Raw genomic sequence first — 26,780 nt, 5'->3', positions numbered from 1 at the left:
GGTACTTTATTTTTTAGATTTTTCAATCTAGAGCAGTAAGGTCAAGAAAATAAATTTCGTGCTCCCGTTTGCAAAATTTTATTTTTTTTCCCAAACTTGGACGTTGAAAATCACGAGTTCTGCACAAACATACAGAAAGCCCTGCAAATCAACTCTTCTTTTAGGCTGATAGTCTGGACTGGTCATCTCTTCTCTTGTCATTTGTTCGCTGTTATATTCATCCAAACAGTTCATTCCACAGGATGAAGAGATTTATTCATCTTTACAAGAGGTTCTTCATTGAAGTTGTATTGCAAGACTTAATTGTCGCATTGGTAGACAGAGAACTCAGTTTTCTGGGATCATTGATCTTAGTAGTTTTGACAGATTCTCTAGATCATTGAGGAAGGAACATCATCAATATTAGAGGCCATGATGATTTGTCAGTGCAGTAAGGTAGAAAACTTAACTTCTGAAGAATTTGTTATGAAACTACTGTTGTTCTTGTTTTCAAAAATTGTCTTTGACAATTCTTTCTACTTCTTGTAGATATTTGGTTTCTTGGCAATGGCAGTGTATGCTGTGAACACATATTTAGCTATTAAAAAGTGGCGAATGAACAGCAGACAACAAAACAGTCGTCAGACCAGTGATTACATACGTGCTCGGACAGAATCCAGAGAAGTAGATCATCGCCCTGAGATTCAGCGTCTGGATGCATGAAAGTGATATTCAAAGGGGACTGCAAAGGGAAAAGAAGAGCTTAACTCCCTCATGGAATAAAGTGTTTTTTCTTTATTTAAGGAAGGAAAGGAAGATCAGATGGTGGCAAAGAATGTCGAGCCCTGCATATGTGTGTAGACGTATTGAGTCAGAAGCTGTTGTCATGAAGGCAGTAAATGTTGGTCATTCAAAAGCAAGAGCCATTTAAGACATCCACATATATATACATATATATAAAATATATAATATATATATATGTTGAGAAGTACATTAATGTGTTGGATTAACTGCACAAAACTTTTCTTCCCTCTCCTAAGTGCAAGCTCTGGATACACATGTTCTGTCACTGTATCTTCGTCTGTCATAAACACTAAGATCAGCACTATCTTGTTTGTTTAATATAAGAAAGAAATCTACCAGAAGAAAATTTCATACATGTGAAAAGGAAGTGAGGGGCAAATAGCAATAACTTCAGTCATGTATCGTGTCCAGCAACTCTGTGTCCTTCCTTGTGCAGCCTTGGCGGTGCAGTTCAATTCTCATCTGCAAGATCTCACACAGTTTCATTGGTGGTTCACTCATATAGCTGATATAAGCAGATGGCTCATGTCTTTGGGTTGATGGATTTAATGTTGAGGTAGTTGTCTTTGGATTACTCTGAAATCACCACATTCAGTTAATGCATGACCTTGGTTGGATCTGAACTTGAGCAAGATGAGCATGTTTACTGAATGGTCACCATACCATAATGCTTCCAGTGCAAGTACGTGGGGTTTCTGTTAACAGTGGGATACATGCTATTTTTCTTTTCAAAATGGGGAAAAAGGCAGGGTGGAGAATGGGGAGGCAGAGGGGCACAGTGATGAAGGAGAGAAAGAATGAATTGTCATTCAGTAAACTTGCATTCCAGTCATGGCTTTTTTTTCTCTTTTAAGGTTCAACCTTTCTGAGAAGCATAGGGTAAGCAAGAACTAGCAAAAAAATTCTTGTACTTATAATGTAATCTTAGGAACACTTTATTACTATTCATCTAAAACATATTTTCTTTGTTCGGAGGGTTATTTGCTTCTTCTAAAAACTGTTGGTAGTAAGCAAAACTTTTTTTTTAATTGGGTATGTCTGCAAAAAGTTTTTCTAGTATTTGTTGATTTATTTAAGAACGGTTTTACCTAACTGAAGTTTTCTTAATTGTACTTCCAGTGAAGACAAGGGTATTTTCTCTAATCAAAACTTGAATTCTGCAGTAATCAGTTTCATAATGTAAAACAAAGAAGTTCCTCAATATTTTTCTAGTTTTATGGCTGGTGTTTTTATCTGTTTTTATCTATTATTTGGCATATGGATGCATGCATATTACATGAAGAAATGTTGGGGGGGCGAAGATCTCTAGAACTGAATTCCTTCTGGGCGTAAGCTAATGAAGTAGTTGAAATTAGTGGAACTATACATATGCCTGAATTTATCTCACATGTGACTTTAATGCATTTTGTATTGTTTTCATTTCGCTGTACTCTTAAGTGGTTGAATGCAGTTAACTGGAACCTTACGAACAAAAGGCAACGCACTGCAGACAGGTGATTTCTAAATACTAAAACCAGGTTATTGCCAAACAGAAGATCGGTATAAGTGCCTGGGCTTTTTTAATATTTGAGGGAACTGAGGGAGTTCCAGATTTAAACCTTACATTGCAATGTTTGAATCAAACAGCAGGAAATTATTTTTAACGTGTAGAAAACTGGTTAAAAAAAAAAAAACAAAAAACACAACAACAACAAAAAAAAACTGATCTCTTCTCATTTGTGATTTTTCTGATGTCTACAGTGCATTTCACCTGAGTTGTTAAGACTGAGATTAAAACTAAGAAAGAGTTACTAATGAGGCTAAAGAAAACTTGCCTTTCTAAACTAGTAATGGTTTGCCAGTTACTGTATTAACATCTTACTGTCCTTCATTGCAAGTTAATACCAAAGGCAACACCAGCTTAAAAAAAGGATCAAACCATAGTAGCTAATCTCTTGTTGGGTTTACAACATAGATGTTTAATTAAGGTGGTGTCTCACCAGGATTAATGGGTGTTTCATGAAAAGAAAATGACAGCTCAGTATTCACTCTGGCATGAAATAATTAAGTTACTGAAGCCAGCATAGTTGCTTTAGCCCTGTTGTTTTTCAGCACTCTAAAAGTAGCACGAGTGTATCTAGACTGGAATTGTAAACCAGCATTAAAGCAGTTTGCATAAATATCATTTTAAAATAATAATATAAAAAATAAATAAAAGCCTTACATACAGAATATTGTCCTGCAGAAGATCCATGCTTTTGGAGTAGTACCCACATCTGAAGTCAAGAAACAGAAGTTAGGTCTTAGGTAAGGAGTTATGTCTGACAAAAAGTGTAGGCTTTCCATTGAGTATATCCTGATACTGGTTAATGAAAGGATTGAAATGGTGTGTATGAAAGAGAATGCCCTTTTTTCTCTTCTGTAGTCCCCGTGCTGATTCAGTTCATCTGACTTCTCAGAAATATGGGAGGTCTCATGCATCTACAAGCTTATGGCTTTATCTTCCAAATCCTTACACCTTTCCACACCTAGACTAAAGATAACTTCACAGAGCTTTTTCTGGAGTGAGATCATGAAAAGCTTTTGTTATCTTTTAGCTGGAATGACAAATGCTTACTTAGTATGAACGATAGTTATAATTCTAATATCATGTAATACTTCATCCTGTACTATAGTATAGCTGTATGACCTCGAGTACTTTTACACGTGAAATAAGTGTTCTTGAGTTGAGAATGAAGAACGATATGCCATTATTTATTACTTACATCAATAATGACTTGAGCTTAGCACAGCTTTCAGGATAGAATTCAAAGAGAACATGAATTAAAAAAAATACTATCTGATACAGTTGGAAAACAGGAAAACAAATGTAAATTTATTTCCTTATTTTGGGGACCAAAGATGATTTTAGTATTGTACAGTATATACTTTCGAAAAGTCTAAGTTAAGCATTTATTACTCTACAGAGACGTTATTTACTATTTGCATTATAGAGTAGGGAGATAAAGTGGCTATGAGATGGACAACTAAAATTGAAGCATTACGATCATATGATGCATAAGTGGTTGACATTTTTTTCTTTTTCCCCCAGACAATTTTATATAATGTTTTGAAGAGGTGGTAATCTTTTATTAAGACTATTACCAGAACTGCAGTCGTCATAAAAGGGAAAAAAAATCTTTTAAGGAATAAAGTTGGGGTAGAAAGGTTTGGTTTTTTTATTTTAATTTGTTTAGAAAAATTGCTTCTTCCAGCCAGCTAATCTTATTTGATAGCATATAGGGTTAATTTTTCTTGAGCATACAGGGTTAATTTTCCCTTTAGTGTTAGAGTGTTGTTTAGCTCCGCAAAGGGACCCAAAAACCTCCGTAAATAAAACTAAATGAAAGCTAAACAGTTGAAACTTCTAGGAATGAGATGCTTGAAACTGTAATGGCATTCTGATTAATCCTCTTAAGTCAAAACTAAGCCCTCAGATGTGCAATCTCCATGTATTTCTGCATGTGGAAATGAGGGCAAGTTTTGCAAGCTATGCACAGACATTGAAATATCCATTAAACAATAGGAAATGATTGGAGCAACAGCATAGTAATTGTTGTACAGTGTTTTAAGAGTAGGTATCTTCCTTTTAATGCTGTGGTCAGTTTGGTCAGCCTTAGTTCGAGTTTTTTATGCATACATGTAATGACGTGCAAACTGCCTACAATAGAAGAAGGTTTCTAAAACCATAATTAAGAACTGATTTGACAGTTTAATTGTTCCTTAGTAAAGTTGGTTCCTTTTTACTCTCTGCTTGTTCCTTTCATTTCATAAATTCATGCCTCGTCTGTGTTACGTTTTAATGTTTAGTTTTGTTAACCCTTCTTTGTTATCTGTACAGTGTCTGCTTCACTATAAGGAAGACAAGAATAGCATGTCCAATGTCCTTTTGCTTAAGTATGTACTCTTCCCTTTTGTGATAGCTTATGGAATTTGGGCTGGATATGCTGGGAGAATTTGTTTTTTTTTTCCCATGGACTTTGGAAGCTAGCTGGTATAGTATTTGTTTCTTCTAGGCTTTCTGTTAGGAGCCACATGCTCCTAGAGGACCAGAGATGCATCTACCTCTGCCTTTTTTTTTTTTTGAGAGACAAGGTGCTGACCTTTGAGATTTGATGCCTATATTTCAGTCTGTGCTGTTCATCGTTGGCTTTATATTCAGAAGTGTGGCATCGGCAATGAGCCATGCTGTGGAAGCAGCTTGCTGTCTTCAGCTTATAAGATGTCTCTTAAGCGTGAGCTTAAAATTAAATCGGTAACATGGGGTGCTTCTTCATAGCCTTTGTCCTGTGTTTCACTGTGCATCTTATGATATGATCTAGAATTGCTTTATTGTATCTGTTCGTGTTTCATTGTTGAGTCTAGAAAGAAGAGAGGAAAACTGGGGAGAACTTCCAAGTTTTTAATCATTATGATTATTTTTCCACGAATTGCTTTGTATCATATAATGATTGTCCCTTCCTAATGCAGCAGATTTACTGGTTCTTAAAGTGTTGCAGACCACAGCAGGAGAATTGATCTGCTATAAGCTGCGTGTGGACTATGAATTAACCACTAGTTTTCCATAAACGTTAAGGTCCCAATATAAATGTTATATTTGCCACCTTTGTGCTGTTTTGGGAGTTTGCAGGTACAGCAAATGCTTATGTAATATATGGCGTTATTAATGCAGCCTTTTTTTCCCCTTGGTCCTTGATCTGTATCTGCTATTTTCTTGTCCCATGACACCTTTGTAAGCATTTCTACCTGTTCTTTTTTTTTTTTTGTGGTGGTGGTGTTTTTAGGGTATAATTTCACCAAAAAAAGTTAATAGCAATTCAAATAGGGTAGAAAATAATATACTCACTCATACTCAGATGAGATACTGAGCAGCTTTGTGCATGAAAATCAGAGCGTAAATGACAAATCTTATGCTGAAAACTCTGGAGCCAAGCATCTTCAGCAGATACTTAGGAGAGATACATGTAGGCTCATTTAGATTATGAATATGAAACGTAGTAAAGGATGGGAAGGAGAAAGAAAACCAAACCTGATGCTTAGTAATTCGGTGTTTTCAAAATGTGTGAATGTGAAGAATCCTCAGCTGCAGAAGGAAAGTTATCTTCTGCACTTCTTAGAGAAGGATACAGAGACACTTTGACCTGGTGATAAAAGTAGGTGTAGAAATGTTTCTCTGTTCCTAATCCTGGGGCCAGGCTGCCTGTATATTATGGTTGGAGAGATTCTACACCCATGTTGTTAATGGTGTATTAAAACCTGAGGTACATTGACAAATCAATGTGATTATCAAATGACTTCCACTCAGCTCAAGTGTCGTGGTTGGTTCACAAAGACCTGCAGGATCTAGAAGCTTGCATCAGGAGGGATGTACGTATCTGGAAGAAAGGATTCTTTCAGACTGGGATTTCTGCTTAGTCCCACTGCGATGAGTAAAGCCATCAAGTAGCATTTCTGAAACTGGGTGGTTAGTGTGCTGTTTATGGGATAAAATAATAGATTGTTTGTAGGGTCTTTTAGCCAACAAAGATCAAAGACTGTGCAGACAGGTATCATGTATTTGAAATTTAATGGCAACAAAAGTAATCATTTTACAATGAAACTGAAATGGGCAAAAAAAAACAAACAGCAGAATGTTGTACTTTTTGCCTAGAAATATTTTTTTGGAAAAAAAGAAGTGTAGGGATTGTCATATTCTTCTCTTTATTTTAACAGAAGGGGTTGATTAAAAGTGAATTCATACAAATATTCAGGAAATCTCTAAATTCTCTCTCCATAGAGTTTTTCCTGATATGTTGTTTTCCGTGTTAGCCACGTAGATCGATCTGTTTGACAGAACCAGAATGGTACTGTCAAGCCTGAAAGGGTTCCTTTGTTGTCTTGGTCTTATTTTTGCATTGTCTTTTTAAAATGTCTATAATTTAACCATTTGTATTCTATAAATAATCTTAAAAAAATATCTGCTTACACTGTGATTTATAGTAGCCTTTAATTTAGAGTATACAACACAATCTAATTTTCTTTTGGGATATGCAGTTTTCAAAAGTGTTCTTATATATGCCCGGAAATAAAAGTTGTCTATTTATCATGAAAATGTGATTAGGTAGTTACCTATCCAGAGTCCCAGTGCAACTCTTTCAAAAGTGTGCTGGATGGATGAGTTAATGAAATTGCCTTTTAATCTCTATGGGTTAATAAATATTTTTTTATAACTAGCCACAGATATTCCTTTTTAAATTATACTTGGCAAACAGAAGATATTTAATTTTATATACAATATACATAGTTACCTTGATTGACGTATTTATAACATAGAGCTTTGAGTTTACTATGAAGGTTTTATCGTATACCATGGACTTCATGGGTAGAAGTTTAAAAAAAAAAAAAAGAAAAAAAGAAAAATACAGTTAGCATATATGGAAGGATATGGAAACTATCTTCATAAATTCAGAAAGAGGACATCAGAGCATTTCCAAAAGCAATAGCCAGATCTTATTAACAGAGTATCTGTTTTTTTCTTATTTTTGACTGGGGCTGGTCCCTACAGCTATTTTAGTAACATCTGGATGTGAGTAACTGAATGAAATATGACCATCTGCCTCTTCTGACTGTCAAGGACTATTGTCTAGAATATGGGAAATTTCAGGGTATTGTGTTTGTTTTGCTTTGGACAAATGTCTCAATAGACATATTTAGTTAAAACCTTCATTGCATTTGAAAGAAAATACCCTCTATTAACTAGGCTGATTTATCACTTTTGGTAACCTTTTAATCCCAAAAGTACTATAGTCTAAATATTTTTAGTAATGTTACATTTATCCAGATGTCTACAGGTTAAAATGGTTCTGGCTAGCACCCTTTTATTACAACAATTGCTACCTTCATTTTCTACTGTTTATACTTTAATCGTGAATGTTTAACAGTTTCTACTTGTTGGATATTGTGAAAGGAGAGTGTATCATATAGCATTACAGTTCATCCAGCTTTAACTCATATGTCACAGTTCTAGAATAAGGTGATATTTTGATTTATATATTGTGGCCAATTAATTGCATTTTTAAATGATTTCTGTACTTAAGACACAACATTTTTAATAACATTTTAATAACAAATCATTAGCTCATCATTTTATCTGTCTAGACTTACTCTCTTCTGTGTTAGTGTCATTTTGAATCTATTTGTATATGTTGAAGTTTGTAAGGGTTCAGGAACCCACAATAAAATAGTAAAGTATGTATTTATTTCTCATTATAATGCTCAGTTTTGATTTAAAAGTTGACACTTTGTATGTCTGTTCACAGAATTGTAAACAAATACTGAAAAACTGCTTCACCTAGGGTGCCTTCCATGTGTGGTATAAACAATTGTCATTCACAAAAAATAGAGATGTAAATTTATTAAACCAGTAAACACTATTTTTGTAATGTGAGTCACTAATGCATCTCTGGCTTTATTGTGCTTTGTTTTCACTAAAAACAGTTTTATGGCTACTGTAGTCATTATTTCCCTTTGTGTACTGCATAGTAAATATGGTCTCATGGTGAATCAAAAGATTGTATCACTTCTGCTCTTCTCTACCTTCAGCTGCTACCTGAAAGATGGAGATGAAGCACATTGCTGAAGTGAGCTAGACAGTATTCCAACCCTTTTCTTGAGACTTGTATAAAGAAATGCTCAGTGTGGGATGTCTGTATCCTTGGTGCTGATTCAGAGTCCTCTAGAAAAACATCGTAGGCATAATCTAAACATTTCTGATACTAGCTCATAATTCACAATTTACGGTGTCTGAGAAAGGAGCATCCCAGCCTGAAAGACTTATCCCTTGGGGATATAGTTCCTGTACTGACAGATTGGTAATTGTGAACAGCTCAGATGTATCAGTCAAAATAATGGGTTAGAATTCTATCTTTGGACTGAGTGAAGGGGATGCAATTTTCCTTTTAACATATGAGCACAATTCTGCTATGTGATACCCTTGGTATTTTGCTTTTGAAGTATGAAAAATTGTAATGTATTGCCAAGGAAAATCTTCTAAGCGTTCTGTATGTGCTGCTGCAAATGCAGAACCTGGCTCTGTTATCCTTACTCAGGCAAAATTCCCCATTGATTTCGGGGACTGCAGGATCAGGTATCTATTTATCACCATAAGCATGTTCTGATCAAGGATTTGAAGAATATCACAAGCTAGCAAATGTGCATATAAAGACAATGTACAGCCTTGAAGCAATCTCATGTTATTTTGGTAAGTATTTTTGGTCTCATTTAAATTGCTCACAAGGCCAGCTGATAAAATTGATGCTTTCTGTAGAGGTACCAACCATCTGTGATCTGATGTTACTTCTCAGTAACAGCGGGAGCATACATGTGTAAGCATAGCATCTTCCAGCTCTGTATGTGTAAATCGTGCTGTTAATGCTTGGAGAATTTCAAGGGCAAGGTAACTCTACAAGAAAACATAACTTCTAACTTGTGTTTTACACCAGTAATGATTTTTCAGTATGTTGTGCACTTCTTTTCTGTCGGTTTTAATGATAAACAAAAACACAAGCTGAAGAATTTTCTTGGAATACAGAAAGCAGTCCTTTTTTTTTTTTTTAAATCCATACCATTCTAGCATAATTTAAATGGTGTATTTATCGGTTTTAAATGTCATGTTGTTTTTCCAGTCTTTTGTATATGGGCACATTACTTTTTGTAATTTTTTATTTAGTTGTCTTTCAGTCTTTTTTCTTTCTGATATCTGAAGATTTGAGCTCTATGGATTTTCATGGTACTCTTCTGATTATGTCTTCATAGTGTTAAAAGTCTGTATTTTTGTATGTAGGGAAAATGGTAGTTTTCTAACACTTACTTTGATCAATATACTATGAAATCATTTGTGAAGGACTTCCTGTTTAATAAATGGACGTATTAAAGCACTAAAACATTGTCTTCATCTGTAAAGGCAACGTATAAACTTAGCACAAAGTGTTGTGGTTGATTATTCAGCAACTGTAGCTGCTAAATGCATTTCCTATGCGAGACAATGTCATAGGGGTTAAAACAACTGAACCAAAAAACTCTGCCTGAGGTTTTTGTGACTGCCTTTGACAAGACAAACTTCATAGATGCCAGAGTTAATGAAAAACCACGTATAAGCAGTCCATGATGAAAGATTATATGTAGCAGAAAGCACATGGAACCGCTTTGTTGCTGAAGTGGTTGTGGCGGGACTGCTCTGGTGAGGGTTTCTCTGTCTGTGCTCTGGAATGGAACAAAACACTGTATCTTGTGGTTTGCAGCAGCATGTTCTGGACTGAAAAGGATTTGGGGGCTGAAATGCCAGAGTGAGTAGGTAATGCTCTACCACCTCGTAGGGTGAAGGTTGTGTTATCTTACCTTGGTGACCTTGGTTTGATCTAGATTTGGGGCATTCAGCTGCTTTAGGTGCAAGGTGAAAGCATGGGAGTTAAGAGGGTAAGAAATGAGGAAATGCACAGATGGTTGAATGAACGTTGTGGGAAGATTTGGGAATATGGATGACATGCTTGACAGTCACATGAGCGTGTGGGGGGTAGACAGTGGCGGGGACATGATTGATGAGCTTTTACAGAGGGATTCACTGTGGAGGGTCATGTGCTTGTACAACTCTTCTATAAGATAGACCAGTTCTTTTTGCCTGTGAGAGGTTGTCAGCAGCGGTAGATTTTAATGAGTTGTGGTGTAGCATCTATTGGATCTGCTTAGAGATCAGACCATAATGTAATTGATAGTGTTTAAGAAAACAAACAATTAGTGCTGGACATAACGGCATATTGCTGCTGATGTGGTGTTCCTTGGTCAAGAGAAGCTTGTCAGCAGTTGAATAGAAAAATGTTTATTCTGTCTAACTTCTAAACAGTGAAGGCTGACCTCGTTCCCCTGGAAAGACTGTAATTGACTGCTTAATAGATCAGGCTCACAAGATGTGATGGACAACATCCAAAATATATAAAATGAAAGCACAAGTATTACCTGGTCAAAATGAACATTGGAATCACTGTTTTCTTTTTTTCTTTTTTTCAGGATAATCGAAGCTAAAATGAAAATTTTTGAATACATCTAAATTTTGTTTTACCCTCTGACCATTCAGAGTAATAAATAATAACAATAAACAGGCTATTCAATACGTGCCTGATAAAGTAGTCCCGAAGCAACTAACAGGAAAGTTTGCCTCTTCTGTTGATTTTGTATATTCCGATATGAAAATGTAACTTAAAATCTGTTGGTTTTCTAGTGATAAGGTATCTCTGAAGGGTAAACCCGAAGGGAATGTTATTTACCATGTTATTGGTTGCCAAGTAAGCTCAGTGTATCTCTGATGTCTACTAAATATGCTAAAACTAATGCTTGGTTTATTTTTTTTATAGTAGAGAAGTTGTTTCTCCTCGCAAGACGTGTAACCATGTGTAATTGGTCTCCGGGTGCTGGCTCTGTGCTATCAGCTGCTTCCCCAGCACGTGGAGTCCTTTGTGTTGAAGTTTGCCGAAACACGGTTATTCCTGCTGGTCAGAGGCAAGGCAGTAAAATGAGATGTTAAAATAAGTAAAGAAAGCCCAAATTTCTATTAAAAGAGGTTTAATCCAACATGGTTTCTAAATATTAACCATGTACTAGTTTCCAGCTGTGACATGCAGTACATTTAAAAAAATATATATGTACAAAACAATCGAATATAAAAATGAGCCCAGGTCCCCTGACGTCACAGTGAGTGTCAGTAAAACACAACAATAGATAGGAAAGAAATATGGGATTTCATACAGGAAAAGGCCCAAAGAACTCCTTCTCAGAAAAGCGAAGAGTATTTATCACATTTGGAAGCAAACATTTGTTTTGCTTTTATTCCTTCAGTGGTCTGGAAACAGGAGTTGTAGAAGCTGCCTGTCAGACATCTCTGAATCTGGCCAGCACCTTCCCAAGCACCAGCTCGCTGTTAGGTACCATGCTTTTGCCTGTTAGCAGCCAGCTGCTAGCAGGGAATTGGAACCCAAGCGGTCATTTTGTTCCAAATGAAATCTGCCTTTATTGTTCTAGCTCTGTTTTTCATTTACTCTGTTAGTACCATCTGCTCTCATTTTAATTATTTTTGTTAAAGCCACCTGTTCTGGTGCTATATTAATCTTTTTAATGTATACAGGTTTCTTTGTAATAGACCTGATGCCATATATGAGAAGCATGCCATGCTTTTTCCAAGTAATACATGTTTACATGTGGACGCACATTTCAAGGTAGGCTGTGCTACCCAAGAAAACATGAACTCATGGAAATTCAGAAGGTTTTTCCCTCAAAATATTAGATCAAGAGAAAAATTGCCCTTTCAGAGGATGGTAGGGGAAGGGGAGAGGGAGGGCTGGGAAAATAAATTTTGTTGCAGATGTTTTTTAGTTTGGAGGTTGACTTTTTTGCCTCTTCACAGTGGGAAGGAAATGTCCTCGGGGGCACAGGTATCCTGAGTTTTTTAGATAGTTTTGTGAGCCAGCAGACCAACTGCAGTGCTACTTCTCATTTGAGAACCAGTATTCGCAACACAGAGCATGAGATCAAATAGGGCTATCTTGCACACCGATATTTGCAGGCTTTGATGAGCAGATAGTGTTGTTGGATGGTATTTGGCAAGCCTTCTTTACCAGTATGTCCAAACGTGTATGAGGGCTTGCATGCAAATGGTGGGAAGGGGAGAGTAAGTTGATGCCTCTTCTGTTCTACCTCGTATCTTTGGTGAAATTGCAGAAGACAGGAATGTGACCCTATCCAGGCAGCTTCAAAAGTGATAGTGAATGCTTGATGTGCCAGCTAACGTGAGGCACAATTACACTTTGAGTTTTGTTCTTGTTGCAGATTTCCAGTTGTCATTTCTTGTCAGAGATAGGCAGTAGATACTCATGTATTGAAACCAATACGTTGACTATAATCAATGCCTTGATATGGTTGAGATAGTGGAATGCTCAGACTTTAGATAAAGAAATATTATTAGTTAATCAAGAAAAATATAAATGAGAGGCATTCTGGGCCTCTCTTCTTTGGCACAGCAAGAAGTATTAAAGCTATAAGTGTTAAAGACTTGGAATTAAGAAAGCATATTAAAAGCTCTGCTATAAGTTTCAAATACTATGTTCTCATTTACTCAGTACATTGTAGTGCTGAGTAATGAGGGGCAATGGAGAACTGCGGCGTTTTGTTTGGATACAGACCTCTGTAACAGGTTGAAATCTGTAGAATCTGTACTGTAAATCCTTATTTCTCAGAGTGTTTAATGGCATTGGGAATAGCATCCTTTTCCACATCACTGCCCTATGCTTTGGTGATTCCATGAACAGTGAAGTGGAAAGAGGATATCAAGGCTGAATTGAGGGAGACGTTTCAATTGGCAGTGCATTCAGCAGAGAGGAAGGTGCTTGATCATCTTCCCTTCACGCTTCGTTGGTGTTTGGCTTTTCAGTCTGAGTCAGAATCAGAGTCCTCATCTGAAATTAATAATAATAATAAAAAAAAAACACAACCAAACAAAAAATCGTCATAACGAAAACATAAACTAGAAGCTGCAGCAGCTTTAGCTCTTACTGAGAGAGACCTACTGCTTCTCTGTGGGTGTCTGCTTTGAAGGATGTGGCATATTTAGGAGGAAGCTTTTAAAATGACAGTGCTTGCTAACCTGATAGAGCCTGAATTAGTATTTCACAGGACCTGTGAAATGCTGCTGAGAGGCACTTAGACAGTGGCAAGAGAGATAACGGTTCCAATGAAAGAAGTCACAAAGATATTGTTAGCATGACCACCAAGAGGAAGTCTGCTTAAGATGTGCTTCCTGTACTAGAATATTGCTCTTTGCTGTGGGTCACGGTTATGCACTGCCAGTTAAACGGATCTGAAAGCCAGAACCTTTAGGGCATTAAGAAATCCCTATAGGCCTATAGAGATACATTTGCCCAAGCTTGAGACTGGGCTTGCAAGAAGCAAGAGATTCCTGGCCTCTGCAGTTGAGTCACAGCATGAATGTGGGTTTTTGTGCTGGAGGAGCCGTGCTGCTGGGCAAAGCTCTTTCTTGGTCACATCACTAACACAAAGCTGCATGACTACCTGTTTGTAAGTTGATATGTTTCTCTCTCCATCTCTAGGCAAATGACCCAATATTTAGCCTAATTTTATACCCTAATCACCTGATTTTGTTCTGAGGTAATTTCAGTTTGTGGGAAGAAAGTTCTTGTCTTTCTAACAGTCTGTTTCCTGTGATCTGTTCACTTACGTCTTTCCTTAGTCTCTTTGGCCTAAAGCTTAGAAGCACTTAACAGTCTACTAAAATATCTGGAAATGACTGTTAGCTTTACTGTGTATCTTCTGGGATAAGTTGTGATGATGAAGAGAAAAGAGCTTTTTGGACAATTAAACTAAGACATTTTGATGGGAGGGGAAAAATGTCTGCCACACGGTAACTTCTACAGTTGGATTTAGGGAACTTTCGAAGGTAGATGGCACAAAACTGTGAGAAACTAAACTTCAAATTCTTGGCTTGCTAGTATCTTTATAAATAATTAAAATTCCAGTTGTTACGTTTTAAGACTGAGGAGCTTCATAATTCAGCCTGCTCAAGGCATAGAAAATTCAAGTAGCCAAGAATGGAAACTCTTTTTACTGTCTGAGTGCTCTTGCTCTCATATGAGGGTGAATAGAGGAGGAAGTCTCATGTTATGTGCTGTATGACCAACACGGGGAATTTTACCTACCTTCTGACTTGCGCTCTTCAGGGGACTCAGAACTGCCTTGCTTGAGGAAAGTAACCAGGTCATTAAACGTTATGTAGAAATCAATAGCATACACTATTGTGGCTATAAATCCAAATACCTAAAAACAGCAAAATATTATTATCCTTAACAACAGTTCATGTCTATCAATGACAAACCAGAATAAGCTTAAGTAACAAAAGAAAATTTCTTGAGAAAAACTTGGGCTTGATTTTGGCTTGCCCCACTCTAAAAAGATGGGGAAGGGAAAAGCCCTGTGACTGGCTGGCATCAACTAACTAACTAGAGAGCTATTTTGGGAGCCTGAGCAGTGATCCCTGCAGTTGCTCTGTCAGGTGGGTCACTTAGCCCTTCCCTGGGCTACATCCCTCTGTGGCTCCGCATGTGTTCTGAGTGTCCTGTGCCAGGTACCACAGGAGAACGTAACCTACACTGCCACTATCCCAAGGCATCTCTTTACTACTGCCAAATCACCTCAGTTTCCCTAGAAATACTTTTTTTTTTTTTTTAACTTATTTGCAAAGAGACACATGTCTATTGCAGCATGAATTGGGTTGAGATACAATGATTCTGGAGTTACCTATTCAGTATCAAAGCAGCAGCTATGGTAAGTACTGTGTTGCACTGTTCCATGTCTAAACAGAGTGACAAAAATTACAACGAGATCTTTGTTGTGAAATTGTGTATGACCTGGGATTGCTTGGTAAAGATTGGCGGCTAACAGTACTGGGTATTGTTCTTCCCTGTCTTCTAATGTCTTCATGCAAATTTTATTTATGATGTATAAATTATTGATGCCAAGAGTCAAGTTGCAGATGTAGAGGCTGTATCTTATTTCTGAACAGAAAATGCTGACAATGAAGGCTCTTGCCTGGACAGTCCATATCCTGGAGGGTAAAATGACACTGCTCTTGTTTCAACTCATCCAAGTAAAATTAAGCAGTAGAGGCACAAGGTTGGAATTACTTAATTTGGATCATCCTTAGCAGTTACATGTATTATTATTATTTCCCCTTCATTCAAGTATTTTTTTTCAGGAACAGATAAGTTTTATGTTCATATTACAGTTGGTAAAATTAAAAAGCAGAATAGGTGCCTTCCCAAAGTAGTACAATTAACTTTGAGCAGCAGTGTTTGGATGAAAACAGCTATTCGTTGATTCAAAACCTGTTTTTCTAAATAACTGGCCATTTCTTCCTTGCTTTAGGCAAATTCTTTACTTAGTTAATTGAAGAAGCTTCTACTACTTGCAGTGGGGTCAAAATTTAGTTGTGTCTGATGCATGTGCATATGCAATTCACCAAAATACTTAAGTGAGAAGCTCACATCTACTTACTCCTGCTGCTTTAGATGCTCCATCGTTGTATTTTGAGACAGCAGCGATTGAAATGGCGAAGTAGATAACAGCAGCGGTGACACAGCGCAAGAAATCCTGTAAAATAAGCCATCTTGCATTGTCAGATCAGTCACGTAATTTCAAAATACAAACTCTTCTAAGAATCGCTTCAAAAATTATAAATGTTTGGTGTTAAGTCACTGGACTTGCCTGGTGCTGAAGTGTGAATACAGCATGGTATTTGTAGCAGATGAGTTGTTCATCTGGGAAAGATTTTTAAATGAAAGATGACTGAAATCTTAGCATTAGCTTCTGCTCCTACACATGTTGGTATAATGCCTCCCTTTATCGCACTTAGACCTTTCTTCAAGGGCTATCTTTCTGTGACATTTCACACGAGGCATTGCAAGGGCTAATAGAAGAATCATTTGACATGCCTTAAAAAGTTTCACTTGTAAGCAGAACTGCAGTACCAAGTGCTCTGCAGGTGTACCACTGCGTATGGGAAGAAGGCAAGATGAAAACTGCACAAGTGTGTGCTTGCTTCTGTACAGAATTAGCCCTGTCTGTAGGAACTCCTCATTCAGGAAATAAACACTTGTAGTGTTAAAACTATCATTTATATTAGTATGTATACCTGGGACTCCTGCAGCTAGCCTGAAGTGAACGTACTGATTTTTATCATAGAAATATGTGCTGCCGTAGCTCTGCAGGGCAAGGGCCATGCCCTCTAATACAAGCAGCGATGTGCTCGAGCAGCCGTATCTGTGAACTGTGTATTAAATGAAGAACTGTGATTCCTAGGGCATGTGTAAATCATGTGAGTGGAAGAATGGTATCTTGACCTCTGTTCACAATTAGATCTTCTGCCTTTTCAGAACAGATGGATGGATAAGATACCGTCTCAAGAGACAAATTCTACAAGAAACTTGATTCCTCTGGAGTCAGACTGAGGTCAGTTATCTACATTCTGTGGCTGGAGTATATTATAGTAATGGATTTAATAAACATAAATGCTTTTTTGTCGTAGTTCTGGATGGTGAAATTGAGATAACCATCTGAAAAGCATGCAAACTTTCGTAGTCAGTCACTGCTATTGTTTTATCTACTAAAGGCCTTGCTAATGCTCCTTTTATACATTGAGAGCTCCCATTCAAATCTCACCAGGGTGAACTTGTGCTAGACTGTATCAAAAGAGAACCCAAATTGATTGGATTAGTGTGTTTTTTTTAAGTGTGTGTACTGTTAGATAAATGTTCCCTTAATAATGTATGTTTGAAGCAACAGAGACATCCAGCGGTCATTGAACAGTAATTACTTGCAACTGCAAACCGGAAAACTCCCTAATGAGTAGCCAGTGACTGTGTGTGTGAGACTCTGCCAAAAAGAGCTGCAGGACATCCCCACTTAACAAACGTAGTTACCCGTTTGCATGTGAGTATGACTGCATCTGAACAGCATTTACCTGAGAATTTTCAAACATTTTAGTGAAGTAGATGCATTACAACACAGCGTGCCTCAGTTTCTGCATTTTTAAGGGTGGCAACATTGGTCAGGCTGATATTGGCTGCTTTTGAAAATTAAATGCTAAACCATTTGCCCAGAATCAGGCATAAATTCTGTGCTCTAGTAAAACTGTGTTTTGTGTCAACACCTAGAAAGTATATAGTAGAGCAGAGTTTAAAGAATGCTTTGGGACCTTTTGAATGAGAGGTAATATGGACATATGTCTTGTAAGAAGGTAAAATTGTTAGCAGCCAGCCTAAACCCCAGTACAGTCCCTTTTCTGATGTTCTACTGTACAATTAAATCTGTGCTTATATTTCACATTTCACTTACCGTCAAAGGCCAGTAGAGTCCTTTGAACTTCTCATTAAGTTTAGAGGCATAGGCAAAAAAAAGAAACAACGCCAGCAGAAATTCTAGGAGTGGTGCCATCATGAAAGAGGCAGCTAAAGATGCAATATAGCAGATAAAGATGATAAATGACAGCACCTACAGTAAAAGGAAAACACTAGTTATTTGCATGGAAAAGCCTCAGGCAGCTGAGCAGCTTTGAAGTGTTACTCTGCTGGTGATGGCATATCTTGCTTCCCACTTTTCTTGCACCAAATGAATATTCTTGTTTGTTGAGGAATAAATCTAATGTCACTTATTTCAGTGTATGTAAAATTAACTTTCCAGACAGCTTGATGCATTTGCACCTATCTGAGTCAATAATTTGCTCTGGATTGTAAGCAACTCTGGTAACATAATTCTGAAAATAGAGTGGAACATTGCCAAGCAAACAGAGCTTTAAGCTTTCAACTATGACAGTTCTCATTTGAAACACAAATCTTAGTTCAGATAGCCCAAAGTAGCTTAGCATTTATAATCTTCTTAGAGTTGAAAGAAAGTAAGTCTTCTGTTGATGGATAGAAAAGACCTGAGAATTAGTTACGTGATTTCTGTACATCTCTGGTTCTAGTTTCCCAGTGTAAACAACTGTCTAGCTAGCATATTAAATAAAAACACTTTCTCTAAGTGCATTTATTATGTACTAATTTACACCTGAGCTGCTGTACTCCACCTTTCCTCTGGGCAGCAAATTTCTGCCCTGGGTGCTCAGATATGTTTTTGGTCACCATAGCAGTAGACACCGTTTGAGTATTAGATTAGCAGGACTTTCTCAACTTTAATTCTAAATTGGGAATTTAGAATTCTCACTCATCTAATCCTAAAAATAGACATATTTCTCTCCTACATGGTACCTCTGAGGGCTTTGGGACCTTGGGACTTTTGGGTTCTCAAAAAGCACAAATGTTTGGACAGAGATGATCAGTGCATTTCCCTCATTAAATTTCATAACTATGGCTTTATTTGATTGTTGCTAGTGTGTGTTCCTGTGAACCACCTGTACTTCAATAAATACCTTCATTACATTTGAAAGGTAAGGCATTAATTGCTCCTATGAGAGATCAGTCAACCCTCACGTGCATGCATCAAAAGAGCCCATTTACGTATAGTGGGCAAATAAGCAGTTCAATCCTATTGAAATGATTTTTTAATTTGATAAATTAACAAGCCTTTATTCTAAATTCTGTAAAAGCAGTCAGTTCTTGACCAGGACTATAGCAACTGGAGTATATTGTTTTGATCCATTAGGACTGGGTGGTGAATTTGAAAGGATATGACATTTCAGAAAGATACTGTATTTATCTTAAAAATGCCTCTCTGCAGTTCTTGTTTCATTAAGTTGTAGAAAGATGGTTCTATTTATTATATAGAGTTCATTTCCACATTGAGGGCTGTTGTCTGTTAATATTTATCCTATTTGTTGTTATTTATCTTACTATTATTTGCTATTGCTTGAATAACCTCTTTGCAGGCTTTTCCAGAGTTTTCATATAGTGGGAGGGAACTCATTTGATGTATCTTATCCTCTATGTTATTTTATTTCTGTGAATGAAAAGTAATACATATTGTTTGAACAGAAGATGGATGTAACAGAACTTGAGAACTGATAGGAGGAGAGAGGACTTCTTCCTCCTTCTTGTCATACTGCCCATCCCTTCCCACCACCCAAGGAATGAGAACAGAAATAACTTCAGTTTTGTGAATCTGGTTCACCCACGTTTGTGGAACATAATTTAGACTTGGTTTCAAGTTTTCTAGGTTCAAAAAAAATCGCTATGTAGATAGGACATTTCTTTCGTGTTTATCCTGGTGTTTAAAAAAAAATCTCTCCCTTTTTTTCTGGCTAAAGGAAAGTGTGTGATGGCTGTGATCCAGAGACAGAGAAATACTCAGGGATGAACAGCAGCAGGTACGTTCAGGGTAGGTCCAACCAAGGAAAAACCCTTCCAACATGAGAAAGTTAGACCTGACCTACACTTCGCAGATCCCTTATGAGAGAATTAAATGCATTAAATGTTAAATAATACATCATATGACAGCAGTGAGGGGAGGTAAAGAGGCAAATTTCAGATCTGTAAGTTCATGAAGCGCAGCAGAGATGACTTTGACCTCGGTTCCATTTGATACGGTAACTCCTGTGCTGCCTTTAAACCGTGAAAAAGGTTTTCTGTCAGAAGCATTAATTATTAGGTAAAATGAAGGGCCTTTCTGTTCTCTTAAGATCAGCCGTATGGTAATCTGTGTAATTTGAGGTTCCCATGTTCTTCCCCTCACCCCGGTGGCCCTGAGCAGGTCTGCAGCAGTTGGAAGCACTCTACAGCAGGGCTTCAGGTGCTGCAACACAGCTCAGGACACAAACCACGTTTCATGTCAAGAGCACGCCAAGGGGACTTTTCCTGTTCCTCTGTGCTGGTGTGATGACAGTATTCCTGTTTGGGTTAAAAATAAGCTGCTGAACAGATGAAAGGATCAGCCTGAGCGTTATGGTTTTCTAATTTGGTCCCATCCAGAGAAGATGGCATCTGGAGAAGTATTACTTGTCCATTATAAAATCTAGTCAATTGGCTAGTTACTTGCTCGCACAAATCCCTTAGTTCTTGATAGAATTGGAGCAATCTCCTCCTGCCTGTTCCTTAACCCTGATACATGGTAATCATACTCCCAGCTCAAACACCAAAATGACTGCTGGTTGGGGTCCAGCCACTCAGAGCTTTCCATGCCTTACCCTACTTGTCAGCATCCTATCGTGCACAGGAAGGACATGTCAGGGCTGGATTGAAAACCCTTGAATTGCAAGAGTTCCCTTGATTTCAGTAGTTATTGATGATAATAGTAAAAGGGAAAGAATCCAACACGAAGAGTGATAATTGCTCCTCTATTCATTCCTTACTTTAGAGGTGTTCAGAGCCTGAAAAGGTCTGAGGAATGTTTTATTTACTAGCACATAAGCGAAATACCCACCCACAAAATAGTGGATCAGCTTTTGAAAATGAAGGTTTGATAGACAATATTTTTAGATGTTAGAGCCTTCAAGGAGGTGAGGCTGGAAGGCACTCGGAGGGAAGCAGCAAGGCTTGGGAAGAAAATTTGAAACAAAAGGAAGGAGGTGCCTGATGGCTCTGTCAGGTGGTGGCTGCTGTGCTGCAACTTGTTCTTTGGCTTTCTTGCTTTGTTTGTCTGGTGGTTATGTCAGAGCCCTGACATGGATATTAATGCCAGATCTGCTCTGTAACTTGGGGACAGTTCTGCATAATACAAGAGCACACAAAGCTGTCAGCTTTTGACTGTGTTTCTCATTTCTCTTCTTGTAGAGCTCATTTCCCCTTCTGATGGGTGGAGTGCACGGACTCCCTGAGCAATATCCTAACAATATTATTATCTAAGACTATTTTTTCTGTTTTCTGAAATATAAAAGTGACTAGGTAACTTGTTATCATCTGACCTTTTAATTGTAGTGCTAGTAAGTGAAGGAGTTGATACAATCTGAAAACTTGATAATTTTAAAATACACTTCTCTTCCCCCAGTAAAAACACTGATGGGCCAGTTTGTACCCAGAAATAACGAACACCTATTTATTTACTTCTCCAGATTTCAAGTCTTTGAGACAAATATCTAGCAAACTGAAAGTTGCTCTAAAATGACTACATCAAAGTAACCTTCAGAATGTAGCCTGACCCCTCTAAAGACTGTCGAATGATCACACTTGCTTCATTTTTTTTTTAAAACTGAAGTTGCACTTTTAAACATTCATTTCAGAGAGGTCATTTCTCTAACAGCTCTATGTCTGCTAAAAAAAGAGAGGAAGTTTGTGAGGCTCAATGCAGTTGCAAGTTTATTTCTAGCACTTTCAGCCTCTGAAAGCACTGCTGCTTTGGGGGGTGAGAAAGGAGGAGTATTTTATCAATTGCGTTAATTTGTATTTACACAGGGGTTTTTCTTTTGCTCCTGGAATTACATCCTTGTGATTGATAGCAGTTCAGGAGTCTGAGTTGTTCCTGCCCTCCTGCTGAAAGGTTAGTGTGATCCTTGCCACTTTTGCTGTGGAGGAATATTTGGAGGCAAAAAGCTCTTGTTCAGCAAAGGACAGAACAAGATCCTTTCATGCTCTGGCAATGGTATGAATATAAAAAGTCTTGTCAAAAGAAGAGGCTCAGTTTTTCACTAAGCACCTTTTTTTTGTGGAAATGTACACAGTCAATTAAAAATATAATTAAATATTACTTTTTAAAAAGGAACTCTGGGTATTGTATTTGACACAGTAAACTTCTCCCATGCAACATTTACTTAATAGTGTATTTCTGGGCTTCTTAAACCAGCCAGACACTATGAAGGCTATACTTTATTGCATAACCAGCTTTCAATGTAAGGTATAAAATAAAATTACTTAGTGCGATTAAAGCAACGTGCTCCTTAAGGGAAGACTGCTGAAGTGCTGAGGTCAGAGGCAGGATGTGAAGGCGTTTGTCTCCCCTGTGCATGGAGAACAGACCCACTCCAGCCCATGGGGGATGACACGGATGCCAGGAAACAGCTTACATCATTGTACACAACTACACACGCCCTGCTGTACTTCACTTGCTGCTCTGCGTGGCCAAATGTGTGCTGCTCATTTCCCCCTCCACAGAAAAGAACAGGTTTGCTTAAACAGTTTAAAAAGTGACTAGTAGTGATGTCTTTTGGACAACTGTGTATTTTGTTATTGTTCACTAGCAGAGACAGAGATATCTTAGGGGTCTCTACTGTTGGGTTACTTCATGTTCCTTGTGGAGTCACCTTGGTTCTTGGTCCACCCAGAGTTAGCGGCAGGGGTTGCCTGGCTACACACCCAGAGAAAGTCACAGGGCTTGTCTTCAAGGGAGGCTTTACACAGAGCAGCTGGAAATTTCAGTTATGAAGTACAGTTCAGAGAAGACTGAAAAGATAAGAGGAGACAGACAGGAAAATAAGAAAAAACAGATAAAACAATTTCTACATCCTTTGTGTTGTCACAAAGGTGACAAAGGACAACCTTATGTAGTCATATTTTTATTACACAATTTGTAATGCCATTGCATACTGGCTTCTGGGTTATGAGCATGGCTGTTCAATGGTTCCAACATGAGACAGAGGGAACTGGAAAACAGGCCTCTTATGGAGGAGGTCAACATGGATGATGTGTTGGCCTTCAACATGGCAACTTGAATATTTAGGAAAAATGAACAGCTTAAAATGAGTTTTAAAGTATACAGAAGATATGGTATGGGGAGAAATTAGAAAGGAAAATAAAATTAACCTTGTCAGAGAGAGAGTGGTGATTAGAAAGCAGTGGAGCCAGACAGCATAAACAGGATCAGGAGAGAGACAGCAAAGCTTATATACGTATTTGATGTTGCTGCACCTTTGTGGCTATGTAGCTATCCCAGATGGGATAAAAAATTCATAAGGTAGGAAGATCAAAAGGCAAAGGAGCAGGGGGAAAAACAGCTTCCTTCTCTGAATAAAATTTGAGATGATAATTAAGCTTCTAGCTGTAATTAGTTTCATCACCAGCGTAACTTGTTCTAGAGGAAGTGCCAGAATGCCCAGATTTGGTAGCCCATAGAGCAGCTGACATGCTGACATCAAAGACTGGATGCTGACAGTGTTTGGGTGCTCTTTCACTTCTTAGAAGAACGTGCGCAAATGTTATTTTAAGAACATTTTAAAAATGTTTTTTAAAAGCCGGCTCTGGCAGTTTCCTTCCCTCTGAGCTCTGCAGTCCTGCCCGGAAGGCTCCGTTTTGGAGCTCTGTGCAGCTCTCCTCCGGGACGTCCCAGAGCTCATGGTACCAGTGCTGTGCATGTGGCAGGCTGTGAGGCTAATTCCGTTTCCTTGGCTGTGTTCTGTGAAGGCTGGGGGCTTGCTTCCTCCAAGAAAGGCCACATTGTCTTCTGTGTCTACCAAGACCTCAAACGGTGCAAATTAAGGAGCGGTTGAATGTGGCAGTTGTCTGAATTCATGAAGTCTGTCAGTCTGCTCTAATTTATGACAGCTGAACTGATCGTATGTCAGCCAGGTCTATTGGACAAAACAAGACAATTTAATGGAGTTACTGCCACCAAGTGCGCTAGCAGCAAGATCATTGGGCTGAAGGAATTTGCTGAAGCCCAATTCTGTTCCTTTGCAGCCATAGACTGAAAAGAAGTATAGCCATCTACCCCAGATATATTTGCAAGTTGCTTCTTTGCTTTGGTGGTATGATACTTTTCAGAATATGATGGTTTGTTTTTTTGATGTTGAAATAAAATTATTTGGCATTCTCAGTAGTTGAACAAAGAACCTCTGAACTACCTGCAGGGGTGCTAATATTTACATGACCTTAATGACTGAAAAATAAAGTGTATTTCTTGTGACTTGCCAAGCTGCTGAATAATGAGAGAGATTCAGTAGCAATAATGAGAACCCCATTTTTTTTCTGAATAAAAGATGCTGTTCAAAATCTGCATTCCATGAATACAATTTACATGCATTTATGCAGGACCTCGCCCAACCCGAGTACTGTCAAAGAGGAGGAATCAGACATTTAATGCAACAAATGGAAAGCTAAAGCTGAAACGCAGATTTAAACTATGATAGATTTAACTTGGACTCATCTTCAAATATCTGGTGCTGTATTTCTTTAATTGTATACAGACTGGATTTTTTTCAGGGGTCTGCGTTGTTTTCAGGGATTTCTTCTGGCAAAGCTGATGCTACTGGAGAGAAACTACTGCTGCCTCCCCTCTGCCAAGAAACGTCATCCTAAACATGTGGGCTGGCCTGCAAGGAGCTTGCAGAAAGCTTACACTGCAGCTTCGACAGATGGATCTTAGAGCTGCTTTCAGCCCGCCAAACCCTCAGGAAGCCCTAAATGGCCTTACAAAGGATAAATCCCTATTGTTTCAGGACACAGCAGTTTTTATTACTTTGAAGAGGCATAATCAGTACTTCTCTCTGTCAACAGAAGGGTAAGTCTGACCCCATGACCAGAACAGTATTCCTCAAATATGTCACCAATCAGAAATGTTAAAAAGCCAGGCACCCTGGAAGTCGTCATTTGCTGGCTGTGAGGTTGTATGAGGAATTCCAGTATATGTCATAGTGCGTAACAAAAATAGGTGCCAAAGGAGCAAAGTTGGTTGGGCTTTGGTATCATCTAAATGTGTTTCTTGTCAGCTACAGATGCTGTATGAATAGGGAGCAGGGGTATGTGGAGTTTTAAGGCTTCCTAGCAGAGCTAACATGCCCCGTGACTTGTGGCTACCCAGCCCCAGGCGTGGATTCCCCACCGCAGAAATCGCCCTCACTTCCTGAACGAGCAGGGTCCTCTCAATGCCAGTCCTACGGGGCCAGGCTGCTTCCCCTCGCTGCCTGCCCCAGGACTGTGCCCACAGACCAAAGGTTCACAGGAGCCGATGGGGAAGGGCTGCCTGGCCCCTTGCCATCACCCATCACCGTGGGTACTGTGCTGTGTAGGGCAGCCAGGAGCCTGCCTGTGCTGCTGGCCCTTTCCTTTCTCTTGTTTGAATTGCCTTATTTCCTTCTCTGGGCTAGCGCAGTGGATAGCCACAGACATGTTACAGATCTTAAACATACTGATTGCTGGTTTGGGCGGTCTTGGTGTTTGGCTACCTGCTGTCAAAACTGTCAATCTCCTGCTAAAATTACAGAAAACTTCGTGTTTGGAAATTGAGAAGTTTAAATGATGCTAAAAGTTATTTCAATCACTTAACTGTCAGTTTAACTTTTGGTTCCTAAATACCCACTACCCATGTGGGTACATTCCCTCTTTGCCTGCTGGCTGAGAACTGTTCATCTGTTAGGCTTTCTGATATTTTACTTGCTGGTGTAACACTTGAAGACCTTTACAGGCAAAGGCCTGCAATTACTGCCAGCCCAGACCTCAGAGCTTGACCCTAAGGAAAACCATAGCATAGTTCTAGGGGAGCAGTTTTTCCACAGCAAGTTCGTTCTTTATTATTCGGTATGTTAATAGTAAATGACTTCCTTGGGGTGAGCCATTGTGTCCTCCTGGGTGATCAGGGACAAACAGGGCTTTGAGGGAGCTCAGCACCGAAGGCTAGAGGCTGTGATCCCCCGCAGAAGGGCACTTATTAATTACCGAGTTAGATCCGCACCAGGCAGCGCAGGATGCCCTGTGCCCCGTGCTAGCACCAGCAGTTAACGCATATACCCGGGCACTGTGGTGCCTGGGTGCACCGTGCAAATGGGTCAGAATGAGATAAAAACCGCAGAGGGTGCTGCTCCGGCCCCTCTCCCAGTTCCCCACCGGGCTCTGCCTGCACCGGGGCCGCAGCACCCCGCAGGCTGCAGCCCCCTCCCGGCCCTTGCCGCCTCCCCCCCGGCCCTTACCGACTCGGCGAGCAGCAGCTGCCCCTTGCGGGAGCCGAGGAAGTCCCGCGGCGGCAGGAGCGAGCGCAGCCCCGGCGGGGCGGCGGCCCCGGCCCCCGGCTCGGGCTCCTCCATGGCTGCGGCGGCCGCGGGCTGGCGAGGAGGAGCGCGGGCGGCTCGGTCTGGTGCCTTTTTTTTTTTTTCTGAAGGAGGGAAGCGGAAATCGTGACAATGCGGAAACGTGAAAAAAAAAAAAAGTTTCAGCACCCCCAAATCTGAGGGGTGGGGGGGTGCGGTGCGGCGGCTGCGGGAGGGAGCCTGAGGGGGCAGCGTCCCCCTCAGCACCTCGGTCCTCCGTCAGCACCTCGGCTGCCCCTCAGCACCTCCTCCCTCACCACCTTGTCCCCCCCGCCTTCATCTTCCCCCTGCACTCCTGATGTTTTCACTCCTGCGCTGGGTGACCCAGGCGGCCTCTTCCCCCAGCTTGGTACCTCAAGTGTTCAGCTGCAAGTTCCCTTTCCGCAGCACAAGGCCTTTTATTCGTTTGCTTTTGGCTATTGTGTTGCATCTACCTTGAAACTCTCCCTCACACGGGTGCTTGCCCTTTAATTTGAATGCTCAGATGATGCCTAAATTTATGATG

The 26,780-nt window shown here is 39.3% G+C and overlaps 2 protein-coding genes and 1 long non-coding RNA gene across 3 annotated transcripts in view; 2 read left to right on the top strand and 1 right to left on the bottom strand.

The window, feature by feature from the left end:
* CMTM4 (CKLF like MARVEL transmembrane domain containing 4) overlaps positions 1-9,717 on the top strand; it is a 39,345-nt gene extending 29,628 nt beyond the window's left edge. Inside the window, exon 4 of the mRNA XM_040571191.1 lies at positions 529-9,717. Within this exon, the coding sequence (XP_040427125.1) occupies positions 529-702 (174 nt within the window). The 3' untranslated portion in view covers positions 703-9,717. The remainder of the gene's footprint in view (positions 1-528) is intronic.
* Positions 9,718-11,377: 1,660 nt separating this feature from the next.
* On the bottom strand, positions 11,378-26,355 carry CMTM3 (CKLF like MARVEL transmembrane domain containing 3). Its single transcript, XM_040571192.1, has 5 exons — positions 26,159-26,355; positions 17,731-17,886; positions 15,892-15,987; positions 14,538-14,655; positions 11,378-13,280 (listed from the first exon to the last, which is right to left on the bottom strand). Exons 1-5 carry the CDS (start codon positions 26,270-26,272, stop codon positions 13,252-13,254), a joined length of 513 nt encoding a protein of 170 aa, XP_040427126.1. The 5' UTR covers positions 26,273-26,355; the 3' UTR covers positions 11,378-13,251.
* LOC121076677 lies at positions 17,730-22,696 on the top strand. Its single transcript, XR_005823658.1, has 3 exons — positions 17,730-18,820; positions 19,637-19,696; positions 21,717-22,696. It is a non-coding gene; the product is annotated as an uncharacterized LOC121076677 (long non-coding RNA).
* Positions 26,356-26,780: the final 425 nt, after the last annotated feature.

The sequence above is a fragment of the Cygnus olor genome, chromosome 12 (assembly GCF_009769625.2).
Source record: "Cygnus olor isolate bCygOlo1 chromosome 12, bCygOlo1.pri.v2, whole genome shotgun sequence".
NCBI classification, from domain to species: Eukaryota; Metazoa; Chordata; class Aves; order Anseriformes; family Anatidae; genus Cygnus; species Cygnus olor.
This window is presented reverse-complemented; position numbering and strand designations above follow the sequence as displayed.